General features: G+C 32.5%; 2 protein-coding genes across 2 annotated transcripts in view; both read right to left on the bottom strand.

The window, feature by feature from the left end:
- LOC110996390 overlaps window positions 1-23,028 on the bottom strand; it is a 111,422-nt gene that overhangs the window by 28,999 nt on the left and 59,395 nt on the right. The window lies entirely within an intron of this gene.
- LOC110996389 (gastric triacylglycerol lipase) lies at window positions 10,941-13,276 on the bottom strand. Its single transcript, XM_022264030.2, has one exon. It carries the CDS (start codon window positions 13,188-13,190, stop codon window positions 11,934-11,936), a length of 1,257 nt encoding a protein of 418 aa, XP_022119722.2. The 5' UTR covers window positions 13,191-13,276; the 3' UTR covers window positions 10,941-11,933.

The following is a 23,028-nucleotide window of genomic DNA, read 5'->3' as shown; positions in this document are numbered from 1 at the left end:
TCGACCAGACTTGCTGATCGACAGTTATCGAAAACTGAATTTACTTAACACATTGAATGCCTAAACTAAATATACAAAGCAATAGCCGGAAACCAACACTTTTTATGGCGAATTTTGTTTTAGAATTAGTTTGATTATTAGTTTGTATATAATGATTTGTTCAAACATTTGAAAATATGTATAAATGTACATTTTTATTTTTATCTAAAAAAAAACAATTTTCGGATCTGAGTCTGTGATCTGAGGTCGGCATACAGCCTTTCGAGTGCCGAATACTCGGATCCGAGAGCAGGGATGGCACCGCTACTATGGCCCCGCTCTACTCGGAACCAAGACAAGAGCACTTTATATGTTAACAGAGCCAGTAAAAAGAATTTGACACTACTTCCACTATACATATAACTAGCACTAATCATCCTCAAATTATCACTTGCACTCGCACTAAGCAAAGTGAATACGGCCTATATTAGATTCAGAGACACAAAACTACTCTACTGTACCCATACGACCAATTTCACCATTAAACATATCAGGCATATTCTTAGACGCAAATCAGTTATATAGATAAAACATGGATTCAGAATCCATTAGAAGAGTACCAAAAATGTTATAATATAAATATATCGGAGCATAAAATAAACGTGATCTAATATTGTTAGCACAGTGTAAGTACAAAAACTCTGTGTCAATATACATTTTTAAAAGCCTGGAAATATTAAAAGAGAAAATTCCTAAAAGATTTTCTTTTGAATGTCCGAGGTTTTCGAACAAAGGCGATGTTTCCCTCGGACAGTTTTTCCCAATAACAGCGAGCTATTAAAAGCCGACATTATCCCATACTGCTATTCAAAGTACCGCGTAACTACTGGCAATGTAAAAATGAATTCAGGTAGATAAAAGAATATCTACTGCAAGCTGCGATAGTTATCACTTTGTTTAATGAGAAGTTTCATAAGAATATTTTGGAAAATCAATACCTTATATTTAAAGTTATTATATATTATAGTTTCTCTGTATTTCGCGGATGTTATAAATAAGTTTACCTGGAAGAAATCGCTGGAAAGCGATAGGCTGCCAGTTGCCCTTCTTTTCATTTAATTATCTTCAATTTTAATATTGTAATGTAACGAATTGGTAATAAATAAATAAAAATTAGTTAAGTAAAATAAAATTATTAGGTACCTTAAATAGTTTAAGGAATCGTCGCATATACGTAAAACTTAATTAAAAACAATCAAAATTAGGTTTTAAAATCCTAATTTCGTTAATAAGGTTAAAAATTGCCTTAGAAAAGTCAACGCAATTTTGCTACTTTGATTCTAAAAGGCGCTTCTGACATTTTATCTATAAATTTATATAATTGATAAATATTATCAGCAGCTAAGTTAATATTATAAAAGTACAAGAAATCCAGTTATCTTTACCATAAATTTAAAGCTCTCAATAGCTTTAATTGAAATATGTTAATTAAATATTTCGATACTAAATCATCTGCTAGTGACCCCGTCTTTGATCGTTGTTTATAAAAAAAATGAGGCAGACACCCAAGCCACTGATATATGAAATTTTAGTATTTTGTAACTCTGCAGTCGTTCGCAGGGCTTTTAAACAAACACTTCAGGTCTGCCAAACGTGAATTTCAGATATATCTTGTTTGATTATAAAAACAGTGATTTTTTTAATATTGGTTGTCAATTGACACGCAGCACTAACACGGTAGCAGACGTGTTTCTTAATATTCCTTACCGCTAAATAGTCTGATCATATAGATGTTCGCCAGCTCCCTAATAGCATTTATACGTATAATGTTTAAACTTAGATAGTATTGCGCGTATCCACCAGAGGCGCTGTAAGACTTGGAACTCATTTTAGAGCAACATAACGAAACAAAACAACAAAACCAAAACCTATTTTATTTCTACAAACACATATTACAAATTAATTGAAAAACAATTTGTACAACCTAGTATTAGAATGACAGGCTTAGGTACATAGAACTGTCCAATACAGGCTACGTTTCGGCAAATGCAATATAACTTTACATTCTATTTCGAATTTAGGACGTAGTTTTTAAAATATTTTGACATTAACAGATTTTTATAGCTTATCTTGATTCATTGACAACGCTAAATGTATGTACGCCTGGTAAACGGTACTGGTAACCTCAGAGCGCCAGTTACCAATAACGAATTATATTTAGAGTTTGTATAACGTGACTAGACGTCCCGTTTTGAAAAAGGGGCAGGCCCTTTTTCAAATTAAGAGTCCCGGAGTCTCAGAAATTAACAATGGAACGCGAAATTGTCCTATTCTCAGAAATCACGCGAAAATTTAAGCAGCAAAATAAAAAAACCTGCCAAGAGTCTTATTTCAAATCGTCGCAAGCTAAAAAACGAAACAAATTTGTTCTTCTGATAAATTTAACTAAACATTTTGGGCACCTACATTTTGTTATTCGTAAGTTTTAAGCCAATTAACTTTTTCTAAATAAATAACTATGAAAAAGTCTTTTTTTACATTGACCACTTATTATTTGACCTAAATTAAACCAATGTCCCGTTTTGAGTTAAACAATAAATGGTCACTAAGTTTGTTGATTGATAGATGTGCACTTAAAAGCAAGTCCATTGGTGCATAGCAGGGATCGAACCTACGACCTCAGAGATGAATGTCACCAGCTGGAGCTACTCAAGCTCCTCTTTCTTCTATTGACCATACAAAGCTATATTTTATTGGTAAAGTACAAATCTACAGCATATACTATATACTAACCATAATTATAAGCAAGGTTATATGAAATATGACTAATTTATTTTTATAATTACCAACATAAACATTTTATTGTTCTTTATCACTCAACCTGTGTTTAACCTATTTTAAGGCTTTAACTGAAAAAGTTAGGTTTAAAGTTAATAAATAAAGTGTCAACGCGGTTTTATTAACACGCGAACGTTGTTTTGTATGAAGTAATTTATCACCTAGTTTAAACTTGGTTCAACACGCAAACTTAACTGGGGCGGGTAAAGCTGTTCGGCACATCGCGTATAAACCGAAGTCCTGGGATTCAATTCCCGGCGAAATCATTCGCGCAAATGGTCTTCTCTTCAAAAATTGGGGTAAATTACGATTGTGGCTCGACTCACTTTGTGAGTTATTTACAGCAGAAATGCCAAATGCATGAACCACTATGCAAAATTTATTTATAAATAGATTAGATTTTTTTAACGATTTAAAGTAATATAAGCGGAATAATAAAATGTTAATTGCCATTTAACTAATGAATGCAATCTAAAAGTTGAAGAGAGTGCCTACTTCTGGCGCTTCTCGGGGCGCAACTCCGATGATTAAGGAAACCATGCTTATGAAACTAAGAAAGCCTAATTGACCAAAAAAGTACAGCCTCGTACAACATACTTGTAAGTATCTGCACCACTAACACCATGCTTACATTATTATTAAAGAATGAATGAATGAATGAATTATAACAAAATAACTGTCACAACAATGTATAGTCTTTAAATTTGAGATACAGAAAGAAGAGGGGAAGAGTTTGTCAAAATCTTATACATTTTTGACGATCACTTGCTACCAACAGTAGGGTCAGTTTAGAATCTAAATTCAGCCTTGGACAAGCTCAATTCGTAGTTTGCAAAGCAAAAAACATTACCAAGAAACTTCTCTAGGTTTTTAACCCTTTCAGGCTGAGATAATCCCTTTTAATCAATTGATATAAATTCTCGAGCACTTAATCTTCAAACTCATAGAGTTTAATTTAATTTAAATTACTAGATTTAACTCATTTCTGTTTGTCTTTTAGCGGAACGAGAATTCATATCAGTTTGAGATGTTTACGTTTGCTTATGTCAATACGTCATTCGTTACAAAATAAATGTTTATTAAAAACTTTAGATTATTAAAAACTAATAAACAGAATTTTAAATTATAGTTAATTTATTTATTACAATTTTATACATGTTTATGTTAAAATAGGATTACCTGTCAGTGGAATCAACTCGAACTTTTGTATTTATCATATAAGTACAAAATAATTTATGACATACACAACTTTATAACATAAAGAAACATAGTTTTGGTCCAAATCCAAAATTGTAATTACAAACATTGAGAAGTTGATCATTACGACCTATTATGATAAGATTGATGTATGAAACGATTTAGTGATCAGATGCCACGCGTACAAAGGGTTTTCTTTCTCGTTTTTGGGATATATATCCAAATTAAGTATAATTCAGTAAATACTTACAACAGTATTTACCAACGAGGGGCGTCCTCAGGGAGGCAGTTTGATTAGTGACTATTCAAAATTTTATAAATATATATACGGAGTTTGAATTATTGGTCTTCCATGACATGTTCAAATTCAGTTTCAAATTTTGAAAATTTACTTACTGTGTTTCCTTAATATTCGTTAGTAATCTCTTCCTAAAACCTATCATTTAAGCGAACAATTCAAATTTTTCATATTAAAAATTGACAATATTTGCATATTAATTGGCATTCGAATTTGAAAAATGCTAAAGAGCATTAGCACATAAAATGTTGGGAAAATGTTGTTGCCTTAGACCGAAAAATCGTCAGCGGGTGTGACAGCTTGCTGATCACCTATCTATCTATTAAGAAGAGAAGAAATCATCAAGAAACTACACCAGGTGTTGTAGCGCCACGCTTTTATATTCATATAATTACTTGTCGTGTATACAGTAGTTAAGAAGATAAAACCAAAATTACGAAATAATTTAACGGTATTTAGTTATCGCAACATACAATTATAGCTGGAATAGGAGAATATGGGACGCAATGAGTGTGGAGATTCCTATCGTATTGCGGAACCTGGAATCTAGATATTGCATTTTAAGCTCGACTACAGTTTATTTATGAAGTCACTTCATATAAAGAGGAATAAACTATACGATTTAATATTCTTATAGAATATTTAAAAGTTATAGAAGACCTATATGTAATATAGATAGCAAAAGAAAAATAAATAAATCGTTTACTACTATTTTGATTTGACAATTAATAAATTAACTAACGGTAGTAACGTCATTGCTCAAACATATATATAGTAGTTATATGTTAGGCTGAAAGGTTCATAGGCTTACATAGAAAAATCTTTTTTTTTTCAGTCAATAGTTACTTTTTTCGCTTTTCTGAATTTGTATACACAAAAAAGTTCCTTTACTATATTTACTTTAAAATTATACTCGTGGCTTTTGAAGGTTAGGGCTAACTTAAAATCACATTCCTTAAGTACTGGTACTTGTACTCATCAGCTTGCGAACTTTAAGCCCATCAATATGCATTGATAATTTATAACTGTCAACTAACTAAAAAGCTGAAGGTCTTGATCAAAATAAGAACGAACTTAAGACATGATAATACCTTTATGGAACGAGCAAGTTAAATGCACTCGGATAAGAAATTATTAGTAGGTACAGCCAAGAGTTGGACGCAAAAATTCAACTTAATAAAATCTTAATATATATATTTCTTGTGTGCGTGTGTATGTGACTGAACTCCTCCTAAACGACTGGACCGATTTAGACGAAATTTTTTGTGTGTGTTCAAGAGGATCTGGGAATGGTTTAGATTCACAATTTTGTCCGCTGGACAATGTTTTTTTAATTAATTTTCAATTTATTAGTTGTTGTTGATTTTGGAACGTTTTACATTGGATCCGACAGACGGCGCTACCATCGCAGTGTCAAATTTTAAATAATATTCGAATTTTAATTTTAGTCTGTCCCGAAATTTAAAAAAAGTTTTGTTATCATTGCGTTATATTGTGTGTGACCATGTGCTGGATCGTTAGATATTGTCATAACATTTGAATAATAATTTTCATCAAAATGGCTTATTAAAAATTGAAATTTTGAAATTAAAAACGTGTAGACAGGACAACGTCTGTCGGATCCGCTAGTTCTTATATATATTTATTCTTATTCTTATCTTATTAGTACTACGCTGTTTTGTCAATATAAAGCTTATTAACACTAGAAAGACGGGAGCAGTCATTTGACTGTCAATTTGAATTTAATGTTGAATAATTCACAAACCATTTGACGTAACGTATTGAAACTTTGTGACTTTTATTAATATTAGTAGTTAAATGAAACTATATATCAAAATAACTCACATCGCTTTTGTTTATTATTTAAAATCTTGATATACCGACAAAGACGGCGGCAGTCATTTGACGGCTGAGATCCGATAAGTGTTTATAAGTTTCAAGTTTAAGTTTTTAAAAGTTTCTGAGCTTCAAGGTCTTATCACCTCTACCGACGGTACGTCGTGGTCACTTCAATTAGACAAATTTTCACTAATATCAGACGTTTGGAAGAAATTTATTGAGAACTGCTTATCATGCTACAAGCCAGGAGAAAATTTTACAGTTGACGAACAACTGTTTTCTACTAAGGTTACATGCAGGTTTCTTCATTACATTGCTAACAAGCCTGATAAGTTTGGAATAAAATTTCTTGCTTGTGTCGATGTGGATTCAAAGTTTGTGCAACGGCTTTCCTTATTTAGGAAAGGACGAAAGCACCAAAACCCAAGCCTTGGTGAATCCGTTGTTATGCGTCTCGTGGAACCTTTTGCAAATACTGGCCGAAATATAACTACTGACAACTTCTTTACATCGATAAGCTTGGTAAATTACTTGCTCGCAAAACACACTACGATTGTAGGAACCATGAACAGGGCACTACGAGAGATTCCACCTTACGTCAAATCACTTCATATGACTTTGTTTGAAACAAAAATCCTGAAATCCGATAGATGTACACTCACAATTCATCAAGGAAAACGAACGTGTTATTCCTTAGCACGTTACATAACAATGTTGAAATAGACTCCAATCACCCTAAGAAAAAGCCAGAAACTGTTACTTTTTACAATGCTACCAAGGACGGCGTGGATGTGCCTTCCAGATGGCATAAAATCATAGTGTCAAAGCGGCATCTCGAAGGTGGCCGTACATTTTTTCAATTCTTCTCGATCTTCAACTCAAAATCCGGAAACTCGGAAAATGTTAAATGTACAAAAGTGCAAAATTAAAACTAATAAAGACGCTTGTAAAAAGCCACTTTGCGGCTCTTGTAATGTAAAGAAAATGTTAAAATGCAAAATATGTGTATAAATATTATAATTAATCATACATCAAACCCTGTTTTATTACTATAGTTACCATTTTTAACAGCTAAAATAATAAAAAAAGGTTTAATATATTGGAGGAGTCATTTGACCGGTCGCCGTCTTTGTAGGTAGTTAGATTTTCCCGTCTTTCTAGTGTTAAATTTGATTAATTAACCTTTGTATAGATTACTTTAATTCATAAAGGTATATCGTTTGAAATTGTGTTAATTGCCTCATTACCACAACAATGTTAGTAGGTTAATCCATAATTTATATTGTTCTATATTAATAGAATTTATTTTTACATTTTATTTCCTAGGTATTGTTATGCATAACAAACTACATAATAGAATGATTATATCTCGGTGATTATATAAATAAAGGTAAATCAAGAAATAAAAAATGCTGATAGATTCTAATTCAAACCTTTATTTTTATTTTTAAGTGAAATCAAGGAATTAAACGCGTATATTGGGATAATTAAGGCAAAGCATTTACTATAAATAATGTAAAATAAAATAGTAAAGTCGTGTACTTCTTTGCCATAACCAGATAAAAATCTTATCAAAAATTCTATATTTCGCCTTATTCTACGTTTTTAGAAAAAATGACACTTTTCCCTTACTCGCCAACAGATACTCAAAAAGACTAGTATTTTGACAATAGCTAACTTCAGGGTTTTTTGTGCCGGTGCGCGCGCATCGTAAAAATTTACCCTCATAATTTTTCCCTAACGCGCCAAACGAAGAGATAACTTATCACAAATCTGAAGAAACATTTGTTGTAGCACCACTAGTCGTTTTTATATTGTCTTTATTCAGAACTTACATATTCTGTAATAAAACAAAAGACAGCTGTTAATACAGTGTACTTGTACATAAACTATTTATGGCAATTAAAATATTAATTCACTGAAATTAGTTTATTTTATTGGGAATTTTCGAGAATGGTCCTAGGTTCTTTTTAAGGTATCAATAATGTGTTATGTGATATATATGTGACATTAAAAGGTTAAAATGGGTGGTTACGAAAAATAGTAATATTTCGTAAGCAAAACGATTATGAGGTGAGAATGATATTGAGAATTTGACTTTATTCTCTAATAAATCCTACAATAATAAAACATGTTATAATTTTGTAAGTTAGAGTCAAACTTTGTTTAGAAGGCCATATTGGTACAACATTACTTTTATTAATTGTTAATTACATGCCTTTTTCAGATTACGGCGTTTTAATACGTATCAACAACTGACTATAATATTAATTACTATGTAAATTAAGTAATTATAATTGAAATTATATATTATATTTGTAGTTGTTTTTAAACAAAAACATTACATATTATTCATAACATATTTAAATAAGCACACTGGCATCAGAACTTTTATTTAATTTTGGTCAGTTTTTATAACACGGAAGCCTATAAAAAATTTAATGAAATCGAAATTCCTTTATTACGTTAACTACTTACTTATGTTTATAAGTATACAAAGTGCATAGTATAAAAAATTGACGAACTACATGTCGAGGTTATTAAGAAGAACTAAAAAGTTAATGTCCCTCCACTTTTTAAACAAATTTTTGGTTTATTGGTAAATAATGGTAACCATATTCTATACTCGACATACTGATTAAATAAAGAGTCATGATAATAAAATAACAAACGCTTAGAGGAGTATCAGACAAAGTAGATCGCATATTAACATTACATTAAAAAATATATAATAAACCTGACTGAAAACGTGATTAATAAATCAGAGAGTGAATGTAAATGAAGAAGAAAAGAAGAAAAGACGGCGCACGATGCTTGATTGTGATGTCAAGTCAATACGCGTCTCTCCGTTTTATGATTTAACCAGACAGGGAGATAGCATAACTCTCTTACACTGGAATGTCAGTCACGACCGAAGGGAAAAAAAACAAGAATGTTTTGTATTAATTTATAATGAAACAAATGTCATGTTACATTTTAAATGTAAAAGCATCTTCGTATTTGCGAACCGGTAAATCAGGAATTTAATTTTTCCTCAATAAAAGATCTTGTCTGGGTATATGCAAATATGGTCTTTATTAGGAAGTTTGCCTTTATATCTAGGCTAGTCGCTGGCAAGGATTCTACCTAGCGAAGGCCATATACATCTAAACTTCTCAGGAATCAGACTATCTATTGGCGATATGTTAGACTGATGGAACTTGTTGAATTTTCAGACTTTGTCGAGTTGATTGCATCAGAAAATTGGTTCAAATTGAATTTTTATTTTCGGCTTTGCATTGGTAAGTGTATTAAAAAAACTGTTGCGCTACAATCATTGTAGTCAGGGCCTCAGACTTCTGTATCTGTTTCGTATTCATTTGTTTTTCCAATCAGGCATGGTATGTGCTCAGCATTCTCCGACTGACACGAGACTGAGACTGATACTGATACATCCCGTCGAGCGAGTGTTAAGTACGTCCAATCAATTGGTGCACAGCCGAAGCTTGAACCTACAATCTGAGGCATGACACAACGCTAGAACTAGGCCAACACTGCTCTAGTATATAAAGGAAGATTATATTACCCTTCGACCATTTTGCGGGTGAACCTACACAGCTAGTCTTTTTAATACCAATGTTTATTCCGATCATTTCATATAGTTTGCCGTGTAGATTGGTTTTAAAGAATTCACTACAAATTGATAATAAAATTTTACACGATTATAAGTAACGACCCGACAAACGTTGTCCAGCATGATATTTATTTCAAGCGATTATTTAAAAAAAAAATGAAGTATATTAAGCAAAGTGTCAGTCCATCTGCCAGACTGATTTGTGTATCTAGAGTCTAAACTATCCAGTGCGCCACCCAAACGCATCAAAATCACTAAAGCCAGCAACAAGCAAGTGTTAACATACATACGTACAGACAGATTGATTTGTATATATATATATATAAGGAATAGTGCGATAAGCATGTAGAATGCCTCATTGTAGAGATAGGTAATTGAAAAAATATATAGAATATAAAATAAATATTTATACAAGTTTAAGTACGTAACATCAAAATGTAAATAATTAACGAACATAAGAAAATAAAATCTGAATAAACAAATCGAATCGCCCACACAAGTTCACGGCTTCGGTGAATGGCCGCACTGCTTCCTACCGCATTTTGACCATGATACAAACTTAAAAGTTAATTAAATGTTAACAGTGCAACTATACATTTCCGTGGTTATGATAGGAAAGGAAAAATTTACAGTAAATTTCCGTGAATCAAAAATAATTTTAATTTAATTTAAATTCTTCTGTATCTAAGAAAAATAACAGTTATAGATACGATTCAGTTGAGACTTACCGCTAAGAATGACTTCCATATGTCAATTGATTATTACGGATCATAACCCGATACTTAGAGTTAAATCTGAGTACGTCAAAAATGTATGTTAATATTAGGTACATACTTAGGTACACGGACAGCGTGTTTTATCACGTTTAGAAATAATAAAGAAAGAACTTCATCATAGACAATGTTATAGACATAAACAAAAATATACTAGGATTTCCTGTGTTGTGGGCGGGAGTATCTTCCTTTGGACATGTAAACTGTATTTTACTTACGTTAAATAAATTTATAATTAAACTATTCTTGCAAAATAAGATATTTTTGTATCATCATACATCAGATTGACAATATTTTGTTTGAGATTTTTTGTCAATGTTATGTGAGTTTTGAAATGTTACTGAAAATTATGTATTTAAAGATAAAAGGATATAACAATATGGCATTGTATGTATTGTTTTAATACGTCAATATATATTAATATATTGAATAGTCCTTCTATACAAATCTACCATATAATAATTACGACGGTTATTTTGCACAGAACCAGGAAACATGTGTACAAAATATTAATTCATTTATTGACTTAAATAACAAGTTAAGCTGGTAATGGCAGTTTGTCGTTAAAAGTACACGTTAATGTTATCTGCAAACAGACAAACTTCCTTGTGATGTATTTATGTCAATAATTGGCAATTGAAACGAGATTTTCTTGAAAATCCTCTCTTTTACATCATTTAGAGGAATAACTAAGGTAGCAGATGCTACGATGAAAATAAATAAACAAGTTGAAATCGGCGAGGCATAAAGGAACATGGAGCAATAAAGTATAAAACTAGTGGTCAAGGAAAACGCGGAAGAGGAAGAAAATTTAGAAGGTGGATATAGATTAAGGAAAGAGCAGGTACATACAGGTAGATAGTGACATTATGCAGAATTGACGGCCTTTGCCTAAAAAGGGCATGCAGATATCTTGGAATCAATGAGATGTAATATAAATGTTTATTATATGAAATAGAAAGCTTTTATTATTATTTTACATGCAATAAACAAGACAGTCTCGGACCCCGGGTTGCAGTGCATGCATCTTTGTTTGTGAATTACAATACTTAGCCCGTATGTCAAATCTACATTTTTCATGTAATGAAAAGGACGCATAGAAGATTTTACATATATGCCTATAAATGATGCGTGCATATGTGGCGAACTATATCTATTAATTATTAATAGGTCTTAACCTAACTGATGATAAAAAATAAGCTATTGATTACATAAATATTTATAATTATTATCACAGACGATATGCTCTTATCACAATATTTCCTTATTTATTATAGAAATCTATAACAAATTTGTGTATGATATATGTATATACTATGTGAATCTTACAAACGAAATATCCTATTATTAATAATAATATATACACATTTAGGACTAGAGATAAAAGTTCATTAGTTTAAAATGTGCTAGATTTTGTTAAGTATTTATTCACAGTCGGAAAAATTAACTCACTGGTATATTGACTATATGTCACGTCAAAATGGTTCCAAAGAGGATCAGTCACTTCCATAACTTTAGCAACATTCGGTAATTGTTTCACCAACCAGGCGATATCTTTTGGATCAACCAAATGATCATTCCTCCCATATATTATCACTATGGGCGCTGTCATTCGATTCAAGTTATATTCCGGAGGCATTTCACTACCATATTTCACTAAATTTACATCTTTCCCATAGTCAAACTTCTGGAACTTATCCGACGACATACTCTGGCCATACCTCGCCATGTTATGAACAGATGTTCCAGCCGGAAAATGTCCAAACATTACTTGCAGAGTCCTATTTGTTATTGACCCCGGGTGGAAGGAATCAATCAACTGTTCGGCAGTACCACAGATTGGTTCCGCTATCGCACTCATTTGACAGATAAACCCAAGAGTTTCCTGGCTCAGTTGTCCCTTTGCAAAAATCTCTTGAAGACCAGCGCCTCTTATAACACCCTCCAATGCTGTGATACTTGTAGTTGCTAATCTGTAAATCACAGACTTTGTATACGTTTGCCTCGCAGCCGGCGCAAGACCAATTAAAATATTCACTTTTTCACAATACTCAGGTCTTTCAGAACACATGATAAATAAGGTTCCAGAACCCTGGGAATATCCGATGTAGTTTAATTTGTTAACATTAGTGTGATTTAGAACATAATCAATAGTAGCTGGAATGTCATAAAACCCAATTTCGTCGACGGAAAAGTTCCAGAATTCGGCGTCTTCATCTGGATTATATTTCATGTGTCGCCTGCCATAATAATTACCTCTTTGATTTCCGACCCACAGGTCATAACACGCATCTGCTAGGAGATAGGCCAGGCCGGCGCTCGGGCCTGCATCCAGCCACGCGTCAGAACTTTGCAGCAATCCATGCATGAGAATCACTGGCGGTGATTTAATTTTCCCTTTACAATTCCTGCCTCGCACAATCCTGAACACGGTTAACAAATATTGATCTTCAGTGACGACTGTATGTTCCTCAGTCACATATCCATATTCACTGGCCAATTCTGTGAAATTCAGAAGGCTATCCCTAGGATACCCAAGCGAGAGTTTCGTTTCATTGTTTATAGGCAGAAGTTTGAAACGGATCACATTACCAAGAATTACCGCCGCGGATATGAAAAGGACATTGAACGTGAGTTTTACTTTTGACGCCATGTTATCAACTGACGATAAAACTCGTTTATAGTCATATAAAGGATACGATTTTCTTGTATATATAAATACAGTTGTTGCGATGTCTGTATACAAAATATATAGGAATCAGAATTTTTGTAGGTAGAGAAGAAATAGGCGGGCATATTTCAATTATGAAAAAGGTCTAGTGAAAGAGTTTTGTTGTTTTATAAAATAAATCCCTTGACTTGAGTACAATGTAGATTCGTATGGCAAACGAAATGTCGCTTGTATGTAAACACAGCATTGTATGTTATGTAATTACGATAAAGACGATGGTCAAGGTCATCTTTAGATCAACTTTATTAGTTTTGTATTGAACTTTGATCTTTGTTAACGGAATGAACAACGGATCTTTGGTTTTAATATCCTAACTATTAACGATTCGTAATTGCTATTGACAGGAAGGGCTGTCAAATTGTCTTACCTTTGAATATCGAAATAGAGGAGAAATTAAAGCCCGATTAAATTATTTTATGATCGTCATAAATAAATAGTCTACATAAATGAACAATAACAAACGTATATAAATTTTATTCATTAATAATGAAATAAAAGCAAAGGCACAGTATGTATGCATTACTTTTTCAATTCAATTTCAAGTGCTAAGGTTAAGTTTAGGCAATTAAATTTCTAATGGGTCACGGCCGAAGGTTTAATTATTTTAAAGTTACATTTATTAATTACCCAATTAATCCAAATACATTCAAATTGTTTACTCTATTAGCAAAAACAGTTTAAAATTACCCTTTTAATATTGTAACAATAATATTATCATTCATTCAGAAACACACTAATTATTTAACATAGAGATCCATTTGATAACACTAGTTATACAATAGGAATATCTATCCTTATAATTTCCTTAAAACATGTCCTGAGTCACAATCAAAAATTGTCCTACACTTAAAAATAGCACACATGCTTTTGGTACATGTATTATTTGATTATGTACATAATAATCTTATATCTTTAAACGAGAAATATATATATATATATATATCGAAATCGGCTCCAATGATTTTCATGAAATTTAGTATGCGGGGGGTTTCGGGGGCGATAAATCGATCTAGCTAGGATTCATTTCTAGAAAATGTCATTTTATTCGTGTTTTATCATACTCATGATTTTTTTCATTAAATAAATAGTTCATATTTTTTTATTATTCTGTCGGTTAGATCGAAAAATATTATTCCCTCGTTTGTAATGGCAGGTGACTCAAAAAGGTCCTTTCTTAGAAAAGCGTGAAAAGAAAAAATGGGTCGCGCACAAGAAATCTGGGAAAAAAAATGGTGGGTCTATGTGGCGGTTGTTGTAGATATATTTAAAATGTGAAATGTACTTTGTTTGAATCTGGATGTCAACTAGCTTTCAACGTTTGATATCTTTCAAAATATGTGTTTATAACTAACATGGGTTGGTGGGGTTGCGACCCAAATAAAAAACTAACTTGGCATTTTAAATGGTTATCTAAATGACACTTCAATACAAGTTTAATTGACCTTTTTGGACAATATCGGAAACAAGAATATTATATTACAATTTACGTGTGTGGGAGAAACTAAAGGGATCATTTTGGCTTCAAGTGTACGATGATTGCTCTTGATGCTTCTAATTGATTACTAAAATATATATTTGTAACTTAACTATGGTAAGGTTATATAACTCGGGGCAGTATTAATATTGAACATTAATACATTTAGTTGACAATTTTGAACCGATTTGCGTTCCTACTATATTTTCTGGATGTTTTTTATTAAACGTGAAATCAAAATGTATTTATATAAAAAAACTCACTACTCAACTACTAGGCGCCTACTTAATTCTTTAATTAGCGCCTGTGCACTTAAACTAAGAGTCCGGGGGGGTCTCCAATGGGAATGTTTGAGGAGCGATATGAAAATGGAAGACGCCGCTTATTATTTTTTGCCTACTTTGCGGCAGACCAGCTTTTTTGCTTGTCCGAGGAAAGTGAGACGGGGAAAAAGTGTCCACATAAGTAGCATCCCGAACCACATCCGTTCGCATGCTACAGTCTTGATTAAATATTATATTTTTCATTAAAGTCGTTCAATTATTCGTTTTTTTTGCAAAAAATGTGGTACATTCAGAATGGTGTTAAAAAAACAACACATAATCAGCCATACAAAAATAGTCATGCAAGTGTTATATAATTTTATCAATAAAAAATTGTCATAATATTTAGAACATTTAAGTTATATAATTTGTTGTCGAAACTTGGTACAAACTCTCCTAAGCTATAAAGGCACCTTGACTTTCAAAATTTTATCACTATCCCCATGAAAGCATTAAACAGCAGTGATCCATAACTTCTGGGAAGGTGATTAATTAGTTTCATAGTCATTAACGTAATCATTTTTAAATACATCATGGTGCGACATGAAACCCACAGCCGTGTCGGATTCCTTGGTACAGGCAAGTTTCTTTAAATGTTGTGAATAATTTTGGATACTTTTTATAGTCCTAACTGCTTACTAGTATATAATAAACTTACATTTATATGTTTAAACTCGTGTGCATAAAAAATTGAATAAATTTACATTATATTATTTAAAGTACATACAACGTTATTGTTATAAAATAGAGTACAGAAACGCGGAAGGTTATTTAATTATCTCAGAACAGGTTCTCTTGTACTTTACAAATAATGCTCACAAGACCTGAACTTGTGTTTACATATATACTGTTGTAATTGTTATAATTGTCCAATTAAATGTCTCTTAAACGTAAACTTTCCGAATTTTCTCATGTACCTATGGTGACAGACGATCAGGATTGACAATTGTCAAGTGGCTAGCGCCATCTTATGCCGCGAAAATGTAGTCACATAAATGAACAACATTAAATTCTTGACCTTGATCCTTTTTGACATAATTTTTTTGGTTAATTGTCAATATTACGTAAGTTAAATGAGAAATAAAACAACCGTTCGCTTTACAGCCTGCCTGTAAATGGTTCACATACTTTATCTAAACTCATTGATTGGTCAAGTAAATAAAATGTCAAGTTACAAAGCCAAGCCGGCGTCACAGATAAGTAAAACTGTTATATGCCATAGACATAGATATTTTGTGATATACCGGCAACATAGTAATATATTTATTCCATATTATTTAAGTTTAAAATATAAACTGTATTCGCGGCCATTTTCCTGTATAAGTATAAGTGCCAAATAAATATATGTGCCATTCTAATCCTAATAAAAACTAACATTTGGCATAAATTGTACGCCATTGAACACCGGATCTAGTATACCTATATTATATATCTACAGAGGCTGATATGGAATCGCGTTTAAAAAATCACGAAGTCCATTAATGTATTGAGCTCATGAAATGGCGAATAAAATTCGGTTATCGCGTCAAAGAAACGTATTTACGACGCAGCTTCAATTACTTTGGATACCCAAGTTATAGAGCACGGTTGCGTAGCATTTTTTTGTATTTATGAAAAAATTCTACGCAACCGCATTCAAATGGATATGTTCGAGAGGGATCCAGAACATTTTAAAATTAAGCTGAAGGTCTTAGAGTCGGAGAAAGTAAGACGTGTTACTGTCAAAAGTCATTGTAATGGCAATGGTTTAATCTAGAGCGGGATAGATTATTCTGGTGTTTTCTGGTACATATTATCTTCTCACAATATAGCCGTCATAACTTAATGAAAATATTGATATACGTCACTACCATCTTCCACCTTACCGTAACTTTGTTTATCGTATTCTTAATGAGGTTTAAGTTTCTATTGAGTTATTGTTATTATTACTTTTTTTAATTATTTTTGGTTGTTGTTTAATTTTAATATAATTAATGTGTAAAATTTTTATACCACATTTTCTTGTATAATTTTATGCATACACATTGTTTTAGAACTTATAAATTATTTACAATTTAGTAAAATTAAATAAAAACTACAAAGGCGTTGTGTGAGCAATTATGGTATATGTACCGTGCATTGACAGTTTAATTTTTTAATTATGGCAATTTGTATTTGTAAATGACAGATAATAAGATCAATACTAAAATTACATTAACGTGGAAATTATTATTCCCAGTTTTACGCATTCATCGAACATGCTCTCGCTACGCGCTCTATACATAAACAGTATAAAATGTATTCCACGCATTCTAGATCCTTGGAAATTAATATTTTTTATATTGTGTCATAAAGGTAAGATGTTTTCGAGACTTGATTCAGGGTTCGCTGAAAAATATTTGACAGTGTAATAACTCTCTTGGTAATAATAACGATAGCAAGGCTTTGAGTGCGTACCAATTTTTAAAAGATCGGCAACGCACTTTCGAGCAGTATCCATGGGCGACGGTATCACTTAAAATCAGGTGAGACTCCAGTTACATTATAAAAAGTACTGTATGGGATATATGAACATTAGTTGAACCTGGTACCTAATGGATCAACTTTAAAAAAAAATACTATTATTTTGGAACATAAGATCTTCAAGGTATCAATTATTCCACGTCATTAAACTTGACCCTGTAGGCATCCCTACTCATCGGCAAAGAAGACAACACACAAGGGTGTAGGCCCAGACGAAAGCCGGTGTAAAAGGCGGCGTTTTTAGCTACAGGAATACAACCAACGAATTACATATCACAATTTGACGGTTTGTATTCACGTCTGTCGTAAAATAATACGTTAAATTGTCAAAAAAAACCACCGGCGCTACCTTTTAAGGTCATATGTTTATATCTCTGACGTAATCATTTGTTTTTCTAATAGGTTCTGTGCCTGACATACGCTGTCGACTTTTGAGTCTTTACACAAGGTGTGGTTTCCTCACGATGTTTCCTTCCGAATAAGAGAGTGTTAAATGTACACATAGAGAGTCTATTGGTACACATCAAAGGTTTGTAACACGACCTCAGCGTGGCTCTGCTTTCAGACAAATTACTTAAGATAAATTATATTTAAGCTGACGTCATGATGCTTTTTATTAATGATTCTAACAACATGCTCGTACATAATTTAAATCGTAAGCTAGGCTACGCCGGAACTTTGAATAGAGTATAGGTAAGCCTTCTGTGAGGAGGATAATTTATTCAGGCACCCGATTCCTCGTAAGCTTCTTGTAAACTTAAAGACACGCTCTCCGCCTTTGTGTTTTAAAACGATGCTAACAAAAAATTTTAACATTTAAAAAGTGTTCGATTTTTAAAATTATTTACCTACGCAACTCGTTGTTTAAATTCAGTAATACTCTTGCACCGTGTGGACGATAGACTCGTGTCTCTTTTCAACAAAGCGTGTACACAATTCAACAGAAAGAGATAAACTTTATAATGAAGAGCGGCTTGATCCCTTGACGTTGCGTAGAGATGTGGGGTCTCTCTGCATCTTCTAATGCATTTAACACGGAGAGTTTCAGAGGAGTTGTTTGGAAGAATAAATTTTTCGACCAATTTCATCTTGTATTTAGGGTTTTTAGTTCAAACAAATCAAAATATGTTTATTCAGTTTAGATGCTTAGGGTATGCTTATGAATGTCAAGATTGTTTACAAAATTCGCGAAAGAGCAAGACTACGCCATCCGTTCGCAAAACTACCAGGAGGCCTTGTTCTGAGAAGAACGGGCAAGAAACTCGACAAGTTTAAAAAAAATGTTTGATCACGACAATCACTATATTGTTTGTTCACAATTTATTTATCACTTATTCTATTTTTAATGACATTTTCCTTGTACTGTTACGAAAATATGCATTACCTTACACAATCAAAAATAACGATTTTTTTTATTGTAGAATGTTAGACAATTTGTTCATGTTTCTTTGTAAATGAGTAAATTTATTTCAATTTGCACAGGTTGTCTGGAAGACATCGCTTATATCGATATAGCCGTTGTACTTAGCCTATTGATCGTTGTCCGTGTTCTATATTGTCTGCATGTGCAAAAACAGTTTCGTTATGTAATAAAATTATTTATAACTATATGTTAAGACATTTAGAATTCAGTTGGTTATGAGCTGGCAACCCTGACACACGTAGTTTTTACCTAAAAGGGTTCCCAAATCCTCTAGGAATACACATGTACTTTAAATGAATAAACACTTTGTTTTATTTAAACTATTTTAGATTCCCAATTCCAACCTAACCTAACCTTAAAAAAAAGAAATATATATGTAAGATATCCACGCAGTTTTCTGACACACGTAGATATACTAAAATACCAGGTATTTAAGGAGGATTTAATTCTAAACTCCTTTTTTATTCGTCTTAATAAAATTAAGACAGGCTGGTATGTCTATAGTACAGACAGCATGAACTCGAAGTCCGGCTGACCTACTTCCACGGATCGATGCAAGTCAATGACCTCAACACGCCCTCCACGTGCTCGCCATTGATAAACGGCATCCATCATAATCTTATGAAATGGGCCAAACGAAGACTCGCTTGATTAATCGATACGCGCATGGATAATCACACTAAGAAATTAGTCCAGTAATACATCAAAATATATCTGAAAGTGCCTTAACACATTAAATACTCTTTTCTCGGATCGGAGTGGAGCGAGGTCATAGTAGCGGTGCCGCACTCGGATCCGTGCGAGCGTCCGGTTCAATTTTTAAACCATTGCCATCCCTAGTTATCGAGTATTCGTCACCCAATTTTCTGTATGCTAACTCGGATCCGCAAAATGTATTTTTGTTTAATTAAAAATACATTCATACATATTTTCAAATATTCATATTTACTCAATCAAAATTCGCCATAAAAGTTTTGGTTTCCGCCTATTACTTTAAATAATAAATAAATAAAAATTACTTTATTTGACTCAAACCCATCATACCATTCTATATACAATATTTACTGTGGTTACCTTATACATAATATACATCTCTTAGCACGTTTTAACTAGGCCTAGCCTGTATCTTAAATGCTAGTTTCTTCTAGTGTCATTAAGAAATTGGTTAAACTGTTTGCCATTACACGTTTGATTATTATTGTTTATTGAACCAAATGGAGTTAGAATTAAATTTAAATTGTTGCAGTAAGTTAAACTTGAGTGAGTATAAACTTGGAAACTAATAGTTATTATAAAGATTGTCTATTTATATTAAATTTACAACAATATATTATTATTAAGTCTGAAGTAAGAAATTTAAAAAAGTAAAAATAAAAAAGCTAATTTTATTATTTTATATTAAGAAACAAGTTTATTATAAATGTGTCTGTGTGTCCATTGATTAAGCAGTCAATGTGTATAATATTATGTTAATACTGTAAATAGCAGCAACTTCTCTAACTACTCAGCTTTCTATTTATTTAAAGATTCATAGATAAAGTGAGTAAGATATGGGAGCGGTAGTAGCATAGATAATAGAAAAAATACGCAAAGAGTTTTTAAATAAATCAGTTGATTTTTAATCTATGTGCATTCGACAAAATATCTCGAGACATAATACTTGAACATTTAGAACAAAAGACGAGCGACTTTTGTAAACTCCGTCCGGCTCTAATATTAGAACTTTCTAATATAAAACGTCGTGTTTCCAAGTTTTTACTGTATTCTGAGAAATATCACTGAAAGTCGTTCTTTCTTTTACTTTTGTTTGGATTTTTAACGTCTGTTATCTATTAACACTATCTCGAAGTGAGAGTGAGAGAATTTTCTAGGTTGCCGAGAGGTAGATGAACGTTTAGGGCAATACTAGATAGATAAAACTCGAAAAAAAAAATATCTCAACCAAACAATACTAACAGATAACAGAGTACCAATGGGCAGCATGAAAACTCACATTGCCAGCATCTTTGCAAGTGCCCGACTTTTAAGAACATACGCTCTTGCACAACCGTTGAATTGGTTCGAAAATACTTCGGTGAAGGACTTCGACTCTAAAAGGTGTCGAAATTTTGACAGCCATATTGTAATTCAAAACTTTTAATTCGTTTATGTTTTTTTAAAACACTTCACGAAATCAAAAAACCCAAACTCAACTACACAAAACGCTTCACTGTTTCGCTTTCCCCCAATAATTTGAAAAAACGAACTGTCAGACGCAGCGGAAACTAATCGAGTGGAAACGGAAACGGTTTTTAGCGGCACCGTGACTAATGAAATTAAAAACAATTCACCTAACACGGCTTTGACAGGCGCTCGTGTACGTAACGTCATTTAAAATTTAGATTACATTTGAATATCACTTCGGGCCTTTGGGTATAAGCCATAAATTTGTACATTCATATAATCTTGTGTGTGGACTAGTTTTTACAAGCTATCTGTAGAAACGGCTCCATGTGAGAGTCTTCCTTAGGAGATTTCCATATATCTCTTCGTTTCGTATGTATCTATATTTATTATATTTATATTTAAAAGAAAGCTTACTCCACCTACAAATACCGGCAACCCCCCAAAAATGGTTTATTGTGTTGCCTGCTTTTGGTGGTCAATCGGTAAATACTGTTTATAAAACAATTATAAATTATAAAACAAAATATATTTTGCAGCGTGGGGTAGTAAAATAAAACTTACAATTATTGGGAATTTTGATTTTGTTTTTGGAGTAATGACTCTTGGGCCGTGGGGTTCAGCACAGGCGCTTATGCAACATTTAAGGTGTCACCTAGTAGTGGTGCTTTTCTCGCTCAACGAATAAGTATCGCAATACAACGAGGTAATGTTGTCACCATTATAGGTACGCTGCCACAGGAACCAAACTAACTACTACTGACTACGGACAAGAAATCACTAATCTCTTTAAATATACAACCGCTTTAAAAATATATCGGAATTCGGGGAATTTCTTTTTTATCTATCACTGTTAATAAGTAATAGAATTTAAAAAAATACGCAAATACTTGAAAAAAGCAAAACAAATTTAAATTTAGAATGTCAAAATCCAAGTAGAACATTTCCTAGTAGAAGCTCACGGCAAAGTATAACTAGAACCGCAAGGCAAGGAATTCTACTATTTTAACAGTACAATAACGAATGTGCGTGTTGAATAAGGGACTAAACAAGCCGCAATTTCATCCCCAGAGCGTGGGCTGAGATCTTATTAAAAATTACGTAATAGAGTGAGAAACGTCAACAATAATTTCTAATTTCGGTGCGAAAATGATATAAATCTTTCAGACAAGTTTAATTGTACTAAAGCGGTCTGTGTTTTATCACTTAAAGGTGTTATTTTCACTTAAAGCTTTTTGTAAATTTAATTTATATTGTATTTTATACTATCAAGTGCAGTGCATTAGAAAACAACTGGGATTTGAAGGCACAATCTCAGGGTTGCATGCACGCTAAACCAGGAGGCCAATGCTTGTATTTCTTGGCAATGGATCAAAACGCTTATTGATAGATTTCCAATTTGTTCGCTTCAGCCTGTTGACGTTACTAGACATAGGACTGTCCCCAAAATGTCCAGTACGACAGAAACATCGCCTTTACTTCACTCTAACCAGGTCACCTGTCCCAGATGGACAGGTGTAAGAAGCCGTACAACGCTTCGACGACAGGAAGATTTGTAATTATGACGTCTATTAATTTTTTCAACACTGTTAATATACAAATGAAGTCTTATAACTGTCATATCAAAATTCAAATATACAATCTTAATTAAAATGGTTTACAAATACTGAAGAATCATAATACTTTTCTATAAGAAATGAATTCAGCTTTCAGCTCGTCCAATTTATTTGATCGCAAACCTCAACGCGATAGGGCATGCCCCCAATTACGACTCTATCAAAATTTAAATATTACCTCGCTCGAAAAATATACGGCATTGAAAAATTTACATAATTTTAATAAACTTGTCTTTGTTTTGAATTATTAATGTAAATT

Source organism: Pieris rapae, chromosome 5 (genome assembly GCF_905147795.1).
Source record: "Pieris rapae chromosome 5, ilPieRapa1.1, whole genome shotgun sequence".
NCBI classification, from domain to species: Eukaryota; Metazoa; Arthropoda; class Insecta; order Lepidoptera; family Pieridae; genus Pieris; species Pieris rapae.
This window is presented reverse-complemented; position numbering and strand designations above follow the sequence as displayed.